Source organism: Saccoglossus kowalevskii, chromosome 9 (assembly GCF_978046115.1).
Source record: "Saccoglossus kowalevskii chromosome 9, keSacKowa6.1, whole genome shotgun sequence".
NCBI lineage: Eukaryota > Metazoa > Hemichordata > Enteropneusta > Harrimaniidae > Saccoglossus > Saccoglossus kowalevskii.
This window is the reverse complement of record NC_140649.1, coordinates 31054298-31071636: the sequence shown is the minus strand read 5'-3', so window position 1 is coordinate 31071636 and position 17339 is coordinate 31054298. Positions and strand designations below refer to the sequence as shown.

Below are 17339 nucleotides of genomic sequence, written 5' to 3'. Positions count from 1 at the left end.
AAAAATAGCCTCAACTAAACATTGGATAACGTTTTCACCAAAAACATTATTCATCATCAGTGAATGGCAAAAACAAACACACTTTCCGCATAAATACAAATTTGTTTATGTGCACTATCTCACAAAAAGACTACAAATCCCCTGCTATTTTCTGTTTACATGTACGTCATCATAGTATTTTTCCCACAAGCTTAGAGAGGCCTAATGGGTCAAAAGTCGGCGAACATGGCGACGTCCATTGTCAATGAAAATGTTCGGTGGGTGAGCTTAATGTGTTGTTCAATTGCTGCTATTGTAGTTCTTATTTTACTGCGTCTTTATTTTACGTTGAAAAATGTCGGCAAATGCAGTCTGCCTTCTGAAGCGAAAGAACCCCTGAAAACGATGGTTATCATGGGTTCAGGTAAGGACCAGAGCTTCTTGAATCAACCCCAGGGAATCAAGCTGAGGGGTTGGCCATTAGAAACTTGTAGGGGGGATCCTGAAAGTATCAATACACAAAAAATTGAACAGCAAATTCATCCAGAAAACAACAGATTATTTTCCACATTTTTACTTATACCACCCAGAGTTTCTAATGGTCCACCCCAGGGGGCATAGACTGGGAAATGGTCAAAGATTATTTTGTTTGTTTATTTAACATCTGTCATTTATATCAATTGGTTAAAAATAATAAAGTGAAGAAACATGAAAAAATTAATGATAAAAATACAGTGGGTTCAGAAAAGCTGTTTTCAATATTTACAGTCTTAAGATTGCAGCAGGAAATCAAACATTGACTAGAATCTGACTGGTTTTGCAGCACATAGTGGAACGCCACACCAGTTACTATTCGACTAATACAATTGGATTTGGATGAAACATTGATAATTATTTTATAAATCTATTTATATGTAGTTTATATGGTAACAGCTTTTCTAAAAGCACTGTACAACTATGAAAAATAAATGTAGATAGATAGATAGATAGAATTTTTTATTTGGAACGTACCAATGAAAACTTGAGTAAAGTCCAAAAATAACAATAACAAAACAAAACATTCAGAACAACAAAAACTTTCAGTATTAATACATATCAAGAATATAGAAAATAAATTTTGCAAAAATGCTAAGAATGAAAAAATCATTACTTGAAACAATAATAGGAAATAATTCATCCATGCTAAAATCTTCCAGCTTTGGGGCATAGATGTATAAAGCTGCAAGGAATCTAGATCTTTGTTCTTTGATTTGACAATTATTACAATATAAAATGTAATGTTTCTCATCCCCTACTTCATTGCATTCATGGAGATTACATAGCCTGTTTTCCTTCAAAATGCCTTTATGTCTACCGGATTCAATGGGAAGAAAATGTGCAGAAGTTCTAAATTTAGTATAAGCTATTCTATGATTTTTATTTTTAATTTTTTCTAAATAATGTTCAAATTCAAAATTTTCTTTAGCACACCTGTAAAAGTCAAGCTTACAATTGTTCAACAAATTGTTTTTCCACTTCATACGGTACAAACATTTGAGCTTCTCTTTAAAAATATCACAAAAATTGTTCTGATGTGGGTCTGAATTAGTTAGATCTGTTATGACTAGTAATTTTTGTATAAAGTTAAGCCATGGGTCATGCACAAGAGTTTTGGATTCTTCATAGGCTGCATCAATGATAGAATTGTTTGTTTTTTTACATACTAGTCTTTGATAATATTTCATAACTGAAACACAGATATCCAATATAAGTGGATATTGACCTAATTCACCTCTACATGGGTCATTAGATGCCTTCCTGTGCACACCCAGAACTCTTTTACAGAATTTAATATGAAGTTTTTCTGGAATTAATTTATCTGAGAAAAGTTTTGTTTCAAAATTGCAATTGTCAACTGTACATTTATTTTTACCAGACCCCTTGTAGATGTTCAGCATAACCCCTCCCCACACATCAGCCCCATATAAAGCTGTGGGTTTGATAATAGAGTTAAATAGTTTTTTAGCCAGACTAACAGAATAACATTCCTCACTGATCCAAAGCATTTTGTACATCTTGAACAGTGCTTTCTGTGCTTTGTCTTGTAGCCTAGACATAGCATTATGAAACTTACCATTTGTTTGAAAAACAATGCCAAGGTAATTATAATAATTAACACACTGTAATTTAGTGGCGTCCAAATAAAACTGAAATTTGTTTTCTAAGTTTTTACCTAGTCTATTAAAAATAATGATTTTGCTTTTGTTAATATTTACTTTTAAATGCCAATTGTCACAGTAATTTTGGACTGCATCAATGCACTTTTGTAACCCCTCTTGGGTTGTAGAAAACAATAGCAAGTCATCAGCATATAACAAACAATTGAGCTTCAAGCCATTTAAATCAACAGGGTCAAAATTTTTAACATCATCACAGATTCCATTAACAAAAATATTAAATAGTTGAGGACTAAGGTTACACCCTTGTTTTACCCCTCTGCATGAATTGAAATATGGAGTAATCCCTGCACTCAATTTAATGCTATATTTAGTGTTTTTATAGATAGCTTTAATAGCCTTATAAAAATTTCCTCCCACACCTAACCGAAGAAGTTTATATAACAGCCCTTCTCGCCAGACTGAATCAAATGCTTTGGAGAAATCAATAAAACATGAAAACAAATAATTCCCTGATTTTTTCAGTTTGCAATTGACATATTTATTAATTAAGGATTTAAGAATATAAATATTATCTGTTGTACGATGGTTTTTCTTGAAGCCAAACTGATTATCCACTATTTGATTAGTTTCTTGTAAGTACTTAGTTAATCTAGTATTTAGTATCATAGTATATAATTTAGATACACAACTAGAAATGGCAATGCCTCTATAGTTATTAGTGTCCTTTGGGTTACCTGACTTAAAAATAGGAATAATGAGACTACTGTTCCAATGTAATGGCATAATGCCTGAATTTAAAACTTGTGTGAACATTTTAGTAAGAGAATTAATAATAAAAGGAGCCCCATGCTTCAACATTTCATTTGAAATCATATCAGTGCCTGAAGCTTTGCCTGACTTTAAAAGTTTAATATGCTGCAATACTTCCTTATTAGTGAAATCTTGATTAATAATGTGTTTGTAATCATCTAAACTTTCCATACTACTAATATCATTTACAATAGTCTGTGAGAAGCTTTTATCTTCCATGTTAACTTTATTATTTAAACATTTAAAGTGATTTAACCATGACTCTACACTGATGTTGTCATGCTTTTGTGGGTTTTTATCTAAATCACCAAGTTCCTCAAGTAACTTCCAGAAACACTTAGGATTAGACTCCTTAAGCATAATGATTCTATTACATAAATTAGCTTTATATTCCTTTTTTTTATTCTTAATTAGATGCTTGTATTTTTTATTAATTTTATATCGTTCTTGTCTAATACTATTGTCCTTAGGAAACTTGTCTAATAAATGTGAATATTTAATTAAGTTTCTTCTTACCTCACTGACATCATTGTCAAACCACTTTTTATGTTTTGGTTTATTAGATTTTTTTTTAATTTTGGGATTGATAACTTTAAGAGAACACTTTGCTGCTTTAATAATAATTGAATTGAAGTTAGCCACTGCTTCATCAACATCTACAAAATTAGAACTCTGATAATGTTGAAGTTTTTCCCCTATAGTCTTACTAGAAATTGCTTTAATATAATTTTCCTGGCTGTCGCCATCCCAGATAAATTTGCCGGGTAAAGAGGAAAGCAGGCTATGATCATCTACCATATTATGTTTAACACATGCAGACAGAGACACCGATATAGGACAATGATCAGATAAGTGATTCAAAGGCCAAACTTTGAAATATTGAACAGCACAAAAAAGTTCTGAACTAACAATACCATAATCTACCAAACTGCTACCCCCATATTGGTGACTCGTAAATTTTCCCAAGGAGTCACCTGGAACTCTACCATTCAAAATCCTACAGTTACTAGCACAACAAAGTTTAACCAAAGCTTTACCATATTTGTTGACAAATGAATCCATATTGTTTCTGTAATAATGTTCATCAATATTAAAATAATCTGGTAATGGTAAGTGGTCATTGTCATCATTAATAATGAAGTCTGACAGTTGAGCACTTCTAGCATTCATGTCACCCATGATTAGGACATCTCCCAATTCATTAAATTTGGCAATATCATTTTCTAAATGATCAAAAGTGTCTAAACCTGAGTACAATGATGAATTATAAAAGCTTGACCCCTCTGGAGACAAGTAGCAAAAACATGTGTATAAATCGTTTTTAAAACCAAAAAATTCCTTGCTCATTTTAATCCACAAAAGATCTTTATGATTGCTATTGATTTTACTGAGACCCTTTTGGATTGCAGTTTTAAAAATAACCATAATCCCCCCTGAATTTCTACCTCTAATTCTACGTCTAACTCTATCACTACGAAAAAAATTAAAACCAGAAAAATCTAATCTACACTCACTATCTAACCAAGATTCTACAAATCCTACACAATCATGGTTTTTGATAAAATTTAAAAGTAAACTATCTTGTTGTTTACCCCCAATACCATGAATGTTCCAGGATGCGACTTTCAGTCTTCTCTGCATTTAAAGTGTCAAAATTGTCGCCATGTGTTCTTGTAACGGTGATTTCCTTGCCAAGGTGGTGACTGGTCATTATAATACTGCTGATTATACTGCATTTGTTGTGGTTGTGTCTGCTGCCAGTAGTTTGCATCATTCCAGGATCTTTTGTTGTAATTGTTACCTTGCCACATTCCTTGGTTTGGTGTATATTGATAGTCAGGAAGGGTGGCGTTATTTCTGAAGTTGACATTGTATTCTTCATAAGACCCATTGTCATTAGCTTGCCTTTGTTTCTTGTGTTTTTGAAAGGTTTTCTTGAAATTGGAATGATGTTTATTACGTTGGTAGTCATCATTGGAGTTATGGTTGCTGTGATATTTGTAGTTGGTTTTTCTTTGCCCATTATTAATAACAGTTGGGCCTTTTTTCATCTTACCGATGTAGTTTGCTGCTAAGACACTTGCTCCACCTTCATTTAAGTGAATACCATCTCTACAATACAAATTACGGGCATTTGATAACTTATGGTGGTAAAAAAATTCAACCTTGTCTTCATTATCACAATGTGACTCAATTTGTGAGTTTATCGTATGAATTCTCTCGTTGATGGAGTGATCATTACCTCGTGGTAGAATAGATGAAATGATAAGACTTGCTTTTGGATGTGCCTGTTTAGCTTTTGTGATTAAGGACTTCATGTCTTTAACCACATCATCTACATCATTATTAACGACATCATTGCTACCTTCATGTATGATTACATAAGAAGTATTGTTTGATTTTGTCTTGTCAATAACTCTGGATGCATCACTGACATAGGTTGCACGATGTTTGGTGACTTTCCTATTCGGGTGCAACCTTTCTGGTATGATGTCTCTAATTAGTGAATTACCAATTAGTACAACATCTGCTGATTCGTTGTTTTGTGTAGACTGTTTATTTTTTGTTTCGTCCACGTTTCTACCATCCACAATCTTCACATCATCACATTTCTTATCCTCGTCAATCATCACATCATTCAGCAGATCATACTTATTTTCTAGGAGTACTGACGGAATGGTATTAATAGACTTGGGTTTCCTGAAAGTGTGTGTTGCAACTTTAAAATCATCAGGACTGCCGACTTTAAGGTCCTCTTTACCTACTAACATTTCAGCAGTTAACATATCATACTTTGCTTGCAGATCTTTATTTCTATCATGAAGTTGTTGTATTTCTTCTTTCACCACAATGAATTCAGCTTCTGTTGTGTCATAATTTATTTGAAGATTTTTATTTTCATGTTGTAATTTATTTATGACACATGACATCTCAGAAAGTTGGTCTTTGAAAGTCCTCTCCTTTTCGTCTTGTTGTTGAAGCATCAGATTAATTTTTGAATTTAATAAACCAATTTTCTCATCATTAGTGGAAATTAACCGATTAATTGCACGGTCAAATTTGTTGATAGAACTGTCCAGCTTACTGTTCAGCTTACTCACATCATCATTGGTACCTTTAAGTGTGTCAATATCTTCCACAAGCTGAGAGTATTTATCATCTAAATCATGAATTGAATTTTCCAATGCTGTAACTTTTGTCTTCACACATAACAAAGTTTCCTCTGAGAATTTGTAATGTTCTGCCATAATTGTAGTAATAGAAGGGGCTTTCTTTAATGAGGGTGAGTTTTCCACTGCAGACATCAAAGAGTCATCTTCCTGTACTGGTACTGTAACTTGTGTTGGTGGAGAGTTGTTTGCTGTTTGTTTATTAGGGCAGACTTGAAGGTCATGCTGCATGTGGCTAGATGTGGTTTGTGTATCTGTTTGTTTACACAAGGAATCAACTGCAGACTTGAGTTCACTATAGTCTGTGTTTTTCCACTTCATAAAACTTTTGGATTGAACCAAAACACCACCACTTTTATAGAGAGCAATGTTGAGGATTTGACTATCTATCAAGTCTGTTGAATTGGCATCAGATATAGATAATCTACCCACTTCATTTTCAGATCCTTCCTCCCAACTAACTAACACTCCATTGTTCTTCTCATATGCTGAGTTATACATCTGTTTCATGGCATCTACCCAACTCGATATGCGTTTAGTTTTAAACTTAATGTTGCATGGCACTTGCTCGCCTCTTTCAGACTTGTAGTCAGTGTAGATCTCTTCATTAGCAGGTATATTCTTCATTTGAGTATTTCCTATCTTCTTAGTGACTTTTTTGTCCTTTGTTGTTGTGACTTTGTCCATTGTGTCCATATCATAAACAAAGGCTGGATCCACAAAGGGTTTTGGCACTCTTTTCTCTTCACCGTCTATACAAGACATCTTGAAACTTCTCCCAGTTATTCACAAGATATTAAGATATAAGATTACCTTTTCTTCAAAGGATAATAACACCACTTTGGCCAAAAAAATCACCGTTACTGAGGAGCTCAATTAGCTGTATACATTCAACATGGTCGAATACAATATGTATTAATGTACATTCAACTACACTTCACTTCATGAAGGCATGAAATGAAATATTATATGTTATTATAAATTTTAAATGTATTTTTAAAACAGCTTGACCAATCTCAGTGCCTTAATTGATACATACTGCTTGTGTAGACTATCATCACTATTCAGTACATATTCACATAGAGGGCAGTCAATGTGACCAATGATTTAGGGAAACTTGCAAAGACTTATGGGTAATAGGTGTTTATAACCAATGAAAACGTCTTCTTTGGATTTGAATGTAACACAAGTGTCTTCCTGCTTAAATGTCTTATAAATATTTCATAAATATCCATAAAAGCCAACTATGCTGTAATGAAATGCAGAGAAAATGATAATAAGTAAAGAAAAGAAAATTATCTAAAATGTTTTAGGTATTCATTAGTCTAAAATCAGTGTATGAAATTGACCATAAATATTGCCAGACATTAGGAATGGTAACTACCGTAGTATCAAGTTTTTGTTAGTCCCCGTTCGGACGCAGTCCGAAAACGGGGACTTATGTTTTGCCCTGTGTGCGTCCGTGCGTCCGTGATCACCTGTATCTCGAACATGCATGGACCGATTAACTTCAAACTTCACTCATACATCACACATTATATGGGACATATGCACATGCATTTTTTTCATGATCCGATTAACGATAGCCGAATAGCGGCCATTTTAAGGCCGAAAATGCATCAAAATCGCACATTTTCACCATTCCGGACCCGGATCTCAGTTATGCATGGACGGATTTTGTTCAAATTTGGTACATACATTAAACATAATAGGACCTTGATGCACGTCATTTTTTTTTTTGGATCGGGTTCGAAATGGCCGACTGGCGGCCATTTTGTTTTAAAGAATTCAGTTCTGGATCCGTATCTGAGACATGCTTGGATTGATCGAGTTCAAACTTCACACACACAAGGTACATCATGTCACAAATATGTATGTGCATTTGTTTCATGATCTCATTAACGATAGCCAAATGGCGGCCGCTTTAAGGCCGAAAATGCATTGAAATCGCACATTTTCACCATTCCGGACCCGGATCTCAGTTATGCATGGACGGATTTCATTCAAATTTGGTACATACATTAAACATAATAGGACCTTGATGCACGTCATTTTTTTTTTCGGATCAAGTTCGAAATAGCCGACTGGCGGCCATTTTGTTTTAAAGAATTCAGTTCTGGATCCGTATCCGAGACATGTTTGGATTGATCAAGTTCAAACTTCACACACAGAAGGTACATCATGTCACAAATATGTATGTGCATTTGTTTCATGATCTCATTAACGATAGCCAAATGGGGGCCGCTTTAAGGCCGAAAATGCATTGAAATCGCACATTTTCACCATTCCGGACCCGTATCTCAGTTATGCATCGATGGATTTTGTTCAAATTTGGTACATACATTAAACATAATAGGACCTTGATGCACGTCTTTTTTTTTTTCGGATCAAGTTCGAAATGGCCGACTGGCGGCCATTTTGTTAAAGAATTCAGTTCTGGATTCGTATCCAAGACATGTCTGGATTGATCAAGTTCAAACTTCACACACACATGGTACATCATGTCACAAATAGATATGTGCATTTGTTTCATGATCTGCTTAACAATAGCGGAATGATGGCCATTTTAAGGCCGAAAATGCATCAAAATCACGTATTTTCACAATTCCAGAACCGGATCTCAGTCATGCATGGATGGATTTTGTTCAGATTTAGCACAATGTGTTGTACATATGCAGGTGCATTTCGGTCATGATCTGCTTTGAATGTATATGTCACTCAAATATGAACAGAACGGGGACGTGTCATTGACAATGACTTGTTTTTTGTGTTTTTTTTGTTCAAGTTCCTAGATTCAATACAAAATAATATACAGAACACATTGTCAGTGTTAAACTGTACAATTTGCTCATTTTATTAATAATTTTCATGATGAGAAAAGACTATAGGCAGCTTGGTATATTTTACAGTAAACCTCCTGCTTACCCATGTAGTCATTTGTAATTAGCCATGCAAATTCTGATTTCCTGCGATGCTACATTTGCTTTCATTGCTGTCTTTGCTTTTTTTTGGTGAAGACTAAATCCCATCAAAAACAGTGTAACAACATCACTGCTACGAGGCACAGCTAAAGGAATACAGTTTAAAAAAATTTTCTAAGTTGTCACCTGGTCATGTAAACAAGACGTCTTGACAGTCACGTATGTGTGTTGAGACTTGAATGAGAACATTCCCATGGGAAGGCTCAATACACAGACTTGGAAGTTAGGATTTTACCTTGTCAGACTAAAAAGTAACCCGTTACAGACGGATGGGCATATTTTCAAACACTGCTAAAGTCTATTTTTTGCAAAGTCTCTGAGATCTGTACAATAGAAATGTAGCATCAACAACTGGTTTATCTTATTCAGTCACGTAAATGTATTCAAACATCAGTTACACTGGGACGAATTGATTCTTAATTGACTGGAACCAATGGAAGTAAAATACTGTAAAATGACTAATTTTCACTGGGTTTAAATTTCACTGATTTACCATTTCAGGCATATTCAGTGGGTTTTATATTCACGGTTTCGTCATTTAGATAATGTGTTCTGTGCTAAATTTTCCAGTCAGCGAAATAAGCTAAATTAAAACCCAGTGAATAATTACCACCTTTACAGTACTCTTCGTTTATTGGCTAGTTGGAATGGAACTGTCCAGGGTCAGCCACAGCCACTAATAGGGATACGATTCATGTGTGATTACAGGTGGTCATACGACAGAAATGTTACGATTACTGAGTGGCATGTCTAACATGTACTCACCGAGAGTTTACATCATTGCGGATACAGACAAGATGAGTCAAGAAAAAGTTTTTAGATTTGAACAAGAAAAGAATTCTAAAGAAGGCAAAGAGGTATGTATTGCAAGAAATGCGGAACCAAATAAAATTTAAATTTAATTTGACTTAATTGAATTGCAGTTCTCTATGGAAAGTAATTTTCACTGCTTTTGTTAAAATGAATTGATAAAATGTTGCAAAACAGAATTTTGAGATGGGGGATAAGTTGTGTCGGCACTATACTTGGCAACGGTGACACACGATAAAATGTCACGGTGCATTTGTGCACTAGTACACCGAAAAAGTACTGTAAAACATGTCTTTTTAGCTAGCACGTTATTTTAGCTAATTTAGCTAATCCGCAATTCTGCTAAATTAAGATGTCACTAATTAGATTAGCGTATATTCTCACAGTAAGATTATTGGTACTTTAGCTAAATTAAGATTCAGTTAATTTATGCATTGCGTCAAATTCGCTAAAATGATATGCAGCTATTTCAAAGTGTTTTACAGTAGGTACATGTTGCTGGCTATGACTTTTGAAGACTGTGTTCATGTAGATTTTGAGTTTGTAGACAGTTGAAGTCATATGTGAATTTATCCAAGACAAGAAAAAGCTAAAAACTTCTAGAAATTGTTTTCAATTTGACCTGTACCAATTACATTCAAACTTCACACAATACATCGTACCTAATATTATACATATGCACATGTCTGACATGCTGACTAATTATGTTCCAATTTTATATATTCATTATACATTGTGTCATAGATATACAAAAACATATTGTATCGGTTTGACGACCCGTTTCAAAATGGTCGAATGGTGGCAATTTTGTTTTAATGAATGTGGTTCTAGAGCCATGTCTCTGACATGCTTTGACTGATTATGTTCAAATTTCATATATTCATTATACATTATGTCATAGGTATATCGATTTATTGGTTTGACGATCTGATTTAAAATGGCCGACCAGTGGTCATTTTGTTTTAATTAATGCTGTTCCACAGCAATATTTCTCAATTTGGACAAGTACTTGTTTGATGATCAGATACAAGATGACTTGTTTATTGTTCAAACTATATTACTATGAACAAAACTATATGTCTTAAATTTGATAACTAACAGGGACTGTGTCATGCATGGCTTTTTCATTTATGTTATTGGTTTTGTTTGACAGAAGTTCATTGTGCATGCTTTTTCAGGTTCAATTTTTTCTTTTCCCGTAGTATACAATTACTAGAATTCCTCGGAGTCGTGAAGTGCACCAATCCTGGATCACCACAGTGTTTTCTACAATTAAAGCTTCTCTCTATTCCTTCCCAGTTGTCTTTAAGACTTCACCGGATATTGTAAGTGTAATATTTTTATTATTGATTGTTTACATTGAGTTTTGATGGCATTCATACAAATCCACCAAAATTCAATCAGTGGACAGTTTTGATGTTATGTCTCTAATTCTATATTTATATTGAGCTAAAAGATCATCAGTTACATGTAGATCAGTATTTCACCAGCAATCCATTATATTTTTTTGAGGGTAACGAGAACAGGAAATTCGTTAGTGATGCCTTGTTCCTGATGTTGCATGTTAATGTACAAATAACTAGATTATTTTATGTATGCAAATTAGCTATCCATTAGAGAGTCACTTTTTTTTTTGCCATGAGCCATATGTTGCATACGACTTATTTACCACTTCCGTGTCACTGCGAATGTTCTAGAACCGTACTGTGTGTCGGTGGAATATTCTAGATTTTTTTAAGAAACTGGTTGAATAGGTAATAGAACACTGTAGGAGGCAATATAAGGTAATGGAACATTCTAGAAATTTGTAGTAAGTTCCAGACTCATTATGTATGCTGATGTAATGGTCTATTTATAGACAGTGGGGGTATATATAGGGGAGTTGTTCAGCACTGAGTTCAGATTGGAGATCTCGTTGAATTGTATTGGAGTTTAAGTATCTAGTCATTGGAGTAGTGGAGTTTTACCGCGTTATTGTACTTGATGTTTGCGAAGTATAATAATACCAGTACCAGTTGAAACCTCATCTGTTGGCTCCGTGTACTATACCAATTACGGTAATATTACGTTGCGTGTGACACCATACATGTATCAAATTTAACACTGAAGATTCCCACAGAGGTGGTTCTCCATATACATATGTACTGTAAAATAGAGTTCCTAAACGTAGCTTCACACTGTAACCATACATGTACAACCTGGTATGCTGATTGACGACACACACCTGATTGTTGGCTATTATAATGTAACCCAAATGATAATGTTGGATTTCAGATACTGTGTAATGGCCCTGGAACATGTATACCCTTATGTGCTGCAGGTTTAACAATGACAGTAAGTGATAATATACATCTTGTATGGCCCATTTCATTAAGGGCATCTTCAATTAAAGCACATATAATTAATATTTATTGCATGCTTGATCATTAAAATGTCATTTATGTAAGTGTATGCACTACTGATATCATATATACATATATCATGTCCCATAATAAAAATCTGGGTTTATTTTTAAATTTAATGTTGCAGCAATATTCACTGAGTTTGTGAAGTACACAATACATTCTATGGTTAATTTTAATTAGTGCAATTATTGTTCAGTAGAATGATTGGAGATAAATCCCAGTTGATAATTAAGCCTTATATAGTAAACCCCCATATTATCTACGTTTTCCCTGTTTTTTTTTTGTTTTTTTTTGCAGCAGCACTGATTTTAAAAAGAATAATTCTCAGTATGTTTTTTATATTTCAGTTCCTTGGTCTTAAGAGAGTTTATCTAATCTACGTTGAAAGCATCTGCAGAGTTCTAAGCTTATCACTGTCAGGAAAGATTTTATATCATCTTGCAGATAAAATGTTTGTCCAGTGGCCAGAGCTCCAGAAAATGTATCCCAAAACATTGTACATTGATAGAATAGTATGAGCAAATGATGCTAGTTTATAGGCATATACTCTTAAAATAATAATGGAAAATAATACAGGAGGTTCTGTATTGCTGTCTACTTTGACAGCACTTGGCTCCATGACATAATTTATTGATCATCACTGTCATCAGAACTGCACTCTTACACTTAATTCCTGTCAAATGAATTAACAGAAGAGCCATATTTAGCTGACGTATGTGTGGTATTAAAGGCACTCTCAAATATGCTTATTTCTTAGCAGCAAAGTTACCTGAAAAGAGAATTGCAAAAAAAGCTAATTTACTCTAAAATAAAACATAATAAAAATAAAAAGTCATATGTATATTATGATAGTCAAGTCAAAACTGAAGATGATAATTTTTCTATAAAGTGCAAATATTTGGGTGTGTCAAAAACCCTTGAAACATTGAATGAACTGCGAAATATGAATAAATTTATATCATTTATATTAAATTCAAAGGAAGTCTTTATAGTTGTATGTGTTTGTGTGTGTGTTTTCATTCCACTGATATCTCAAGAACCACTCATTGCATTAATTTCATGCAGACCTGACACCGTGTCCCAAAAGTTTGTTCACCTTTTTGTTCAGGCATTTACCCCCCCCCCCCCCACACACACACACACACACACACACATTTATTCTCACATCCAACACCACCTGGTCAGTCATCTGGTGTCTGATTGTCCATCTGAATCATATTTGTGGGCTGATTTCATAAAATGTTCAGAATATATTAGTATGTCTCACTGGCTTGAGAGATACCCACATACCCACATGACCACACCATGGGCAAAGTCAAATTTGGACATCACAGACTTTCTGTGGCAAGCTGTTGCCCTTCATAGTGTGGGCAAAACTTGTGAGCAGGTTGCCACATCCTTGAGAAGGACTGTACGATGGGTTTTGATGTTGACCAAGCGTCACAAGCAAGGTGCAGGCCTTGAAGATAATCACTGATCAGTGTGCTCACTGCCAGAGCCAGGGACATCATCAGGAAGGCCAAGGGCAGAAGGCGACAGTTATGCAGGCGATTGAGTCGCAGACTAAAAAACATTGATGAAAAAGGCTCTAAGAGCATTATTCATCGATATTTGACCCAGAAAATTGGTTTGAGGGCATACAAGAGGCCCAAAATACCATGACTGATCCAGAAAGAGAAGAGGCTGTCTTTTGCCAGGAAGTATGCCAGCTTGACTCCAGATGCCAGTCAAAATGACTGGGTCTATACTGATAGTCCTGAGAAAGGGCCTCCTGAGCAGGTGAAGTTGAGTGCCCATACCATGGTGTGGGGTGCCATGTCAGCATCCGTGCAGTATTAGCTTCACATAGTGCCACAGTAAACGTTCAATGCTATCTGCAGGAAAACACTTGCGCCCATCATCTGGCCATGTGAGCCAGGAGTGGGGAAGACTGATATTGTGTGGCTGATGGGGGGCCAACTGATACTGTGTGGCTGCTGAGGGCGCACTGATACTGTGTGGCTGATGAGGGCGAACTGATACTGTGAGGCTGATGAGGGCCCACTGATACTGTGTGGCTGATGAGGGTGCACACTGATACTGTGTGTGGCTGATGAGGGCGCACACTGATACTGTGGTTGATGAGGGTGCACACTGATACTGTGTGTGGCTGATGAGGGTGCACACTGATACTGTGTGTGGCTGATGAGGGTGCACACTGATACTGTGTGGCTGATGAGGGTGTACACTGATACTGTGTGGCTGATGAGGGCGCACACTGATACTGTGTGGCTGATGAGGGCGCACTGATACTGTGTGTGGCTGACGAGGGTGCACACTGATACTGTGTGGCTGATGAGGTGCACACTGATACTGTGTGGCTGATGAGGGCGCACTGATACTGTGTGGTTGCTGAGGGCACACTGATACTGTGTGTGGCTGATGAGGGTGCACACTAAACTGTGGCTGATGAGGGTGCACTGATACTGTGTGTGGCTGATGAGGGTGCACACTGATACTGTGTGTGTGCCTGATGAGGGTGCACACTGATACTGTGTGTGGCTGATGAGGGCGCACACTGATACTGTGTGGCTGATGAGGGTGCACACTGATACTGTGTGTGGCTGATGAGGGCGCACTGATACTGTGTGTGGCTGATGAGGGCGCACTGATACTGTGTGTGGCTGATGAGGGCACACTGATACTGTGTGTGGCTGATGAGGGCGCACTGATTCTGTGTGTGGCTGATGAGGGTGCACACTGATACTGTGTGTGCTGATGAGGGCGCACTGATACTTTGTGTGGCTGATGAGGGCGTCCTGATACTGTGTGGCTGCTGAGGGCACACTGATACTGTGTGACTGATGAGGGTGAACACATACTGTGTGGCTGATGAGGGCCCACTGATACTGTGTGGCTGATGAGGGCGAACTGATACTGTGAGGCTGATGAGGGCCCACTGATACTGTGTGACTGATGAGGGCGAACTGATACTGTGTGGCTGATGAGGGCACACTAAACTGTGTGTGGCTGATGAGGGTGCACTGATACTGTGTGTGGCTGATGAGGGTGCACACTAAACTGTGTGTGGCTGATAAGGGTGCACTGATACTGTGTGTGGCTGATGAAGGTGCACACTGATACTGTGTGTGGCTGATGAGGGTGAACACTGATACTGTGTGTGGCTGATGAGGGCGCACACTGATACTGTGAGGCTGATGAGGGTGCACACTAATACTGTGTGTGGCTGATGAGGGTGCACACTGATACTGTGTGTGGCTGATGAGGGCGCACTGATACTGTGCGTGGCTGATGAGGGCACACTGATACTGTATGTGGCTGATGAGGGCGCACTGGTACTGTGTGGCTGCTGAGGGCACACTGATACTGTGTGGCTGATGAGGGCGCACTGATACTGTGTGTGGCTGACGAGGGTGCACACTGATACTGTGTGGCTGATGAGGGTGCACACTGATACTGTGTGGCTGATGATGGCGCACTGATACTGTGTGGTTGCTGAGGGCACACTGATACTGTGTGTGGCTGATGAGGGTGCACACTAAACTGTGTGGCTGATGAGGGTGCACTGATACTGTGTGTGGCTTATGAGGGTGCACACTGATACTGTGTGTGGCTGATGAGGGCGCACTGATACTGTGTGTGGCTGATGAGGGCGCACTGATACTGTGTGTGGCTGATGAGGGCACACTGATACTGTGTGTGGCTGATGAGGGCGCACTGATACTGTGTGTGGCTGATGAGGGTGCACACTGATACTGTGTGGCTGATGAGGGTGCACACTGATACTGTGTGTGGCTGATGAGGGTGCACACTGATACTGTGTGGCTGATGAGGGTGTACACTGATACTGTGTGGCTGATGAGGGCGCACACTGATACTGTGTGGCTGATGAGGGCGCACTGATACTGTGTGTGGCTGACGAGGGTGCACACTGATACTGTGTGGCTGATGAGGGTGCACACTGATACTGTGTGGCTGATGAGGGCGCACTGATACTGTGTGGTTGCTGAGGGCACACTGATACTGTGTGTGGCTGATGAGGGTGCACACTAAACTGTGTGGCTGATGAGGGTGCACTGATACTGTGTGTGGCTGATGAGGGTGCACACTGATACTGTGTGTGTGCCTGATGAGGGTGCACACTGATACTGTGTGTGGCTGATGAGGGCGCACACTGATACTGTGTGGCTGATGAGGGTGCACACTGATACTGTGTGTGGCTGATGAGGGCGCACTGATACTGTGTGTGGCTGATGAGGGCGCACTGATACTGTGTGTGGCTGATGAGGGCACACTGATACTGTGTGTGGCTGATGAGGGCGCACTGATACTGTGTGTGGCAGATGAGGGTGCACACTGATACTGTGTGTGCTGATGAGGGCGCACTGATACTGTGTGTGGCTGATGAGGGCGTCCTGATACTGTGTGGCTGCTGAGGGCACACTGATACTGTGTGACTGATGAGGGTGAACACATACTGTGTGGCTGATGAGGGCCCACTGATACTGTGTGGCTGATGAGGGCGAACTGATACTGTGAGGCTGATGAGGGCCCACTGATACTGTGTGGCTGATGAGGGCGAACTGATACTGTGTGGCTGATGAGGGCACACTAAACTGTGTGTGGCTGATGAGGGTGCACTGATACTGTGTGTGGCTGATGAGGGTGCACACTAAACTGTGTGTGGCTGATAAGGGTGCACTGATACTGTGTGTGGCTGATGAAGGTGCACACTGATACTGTGTGTGGCTGATGAGGGTGAACACTGATACTGTGTGTGGCTGATGAGGGCGCACACTGATACTGTGAGGCTGATGAGGGTGCACACTAATACTGTGTGTGGCTGATGAGGGTGCACACTGATACTGTGTGTGGCTGATGAGGGCGCACTGATACTGTGCGTGGCTGATGAGGGCACACTGATACTGTATGTGGCTGATGAGGGCGCACTGGTACTGTGTGGCTGCTGAGGGCACACTGATACTGTGTGGCTGATGAGGGCGCACTGATACTGTGTGTGGCTGA

At 38.1% G+C, this 17339-nt stretch overlaps 1 protein-coding gene across 1 annotated transcript; it reads left to right on the top strand.

The window, feature by feature from the left end:
- Positions 1 to 170: 170 nt before the first annotated feature.
- On the top strand, positions 171 to 12885 carry LOC102807538 (UDP-N-acetylglucosamine transferase subunit ALG14-like). The gene is made up of 5 exons (XM_085503400.1): positions 171 to 403; positions 9808 to 9956; positions 11112 to 11234; positions 12184 to 12243; positions 12662 to 12885. The coding sequence occupies exons 1-5, from the start codon at positions 205 to 207 to the stop codon at positions 12830 to 12832; spliced, it is 702 nt and encodes a 233-aa protein (XP_085359526.1). The 5' UTR covers positions 171 to 204; the 3' UTR covers positions 12833 to 12885.
- The last annotated feature ends 4454 nt before the right edge of the window (positions 12886 to 17339 follow it).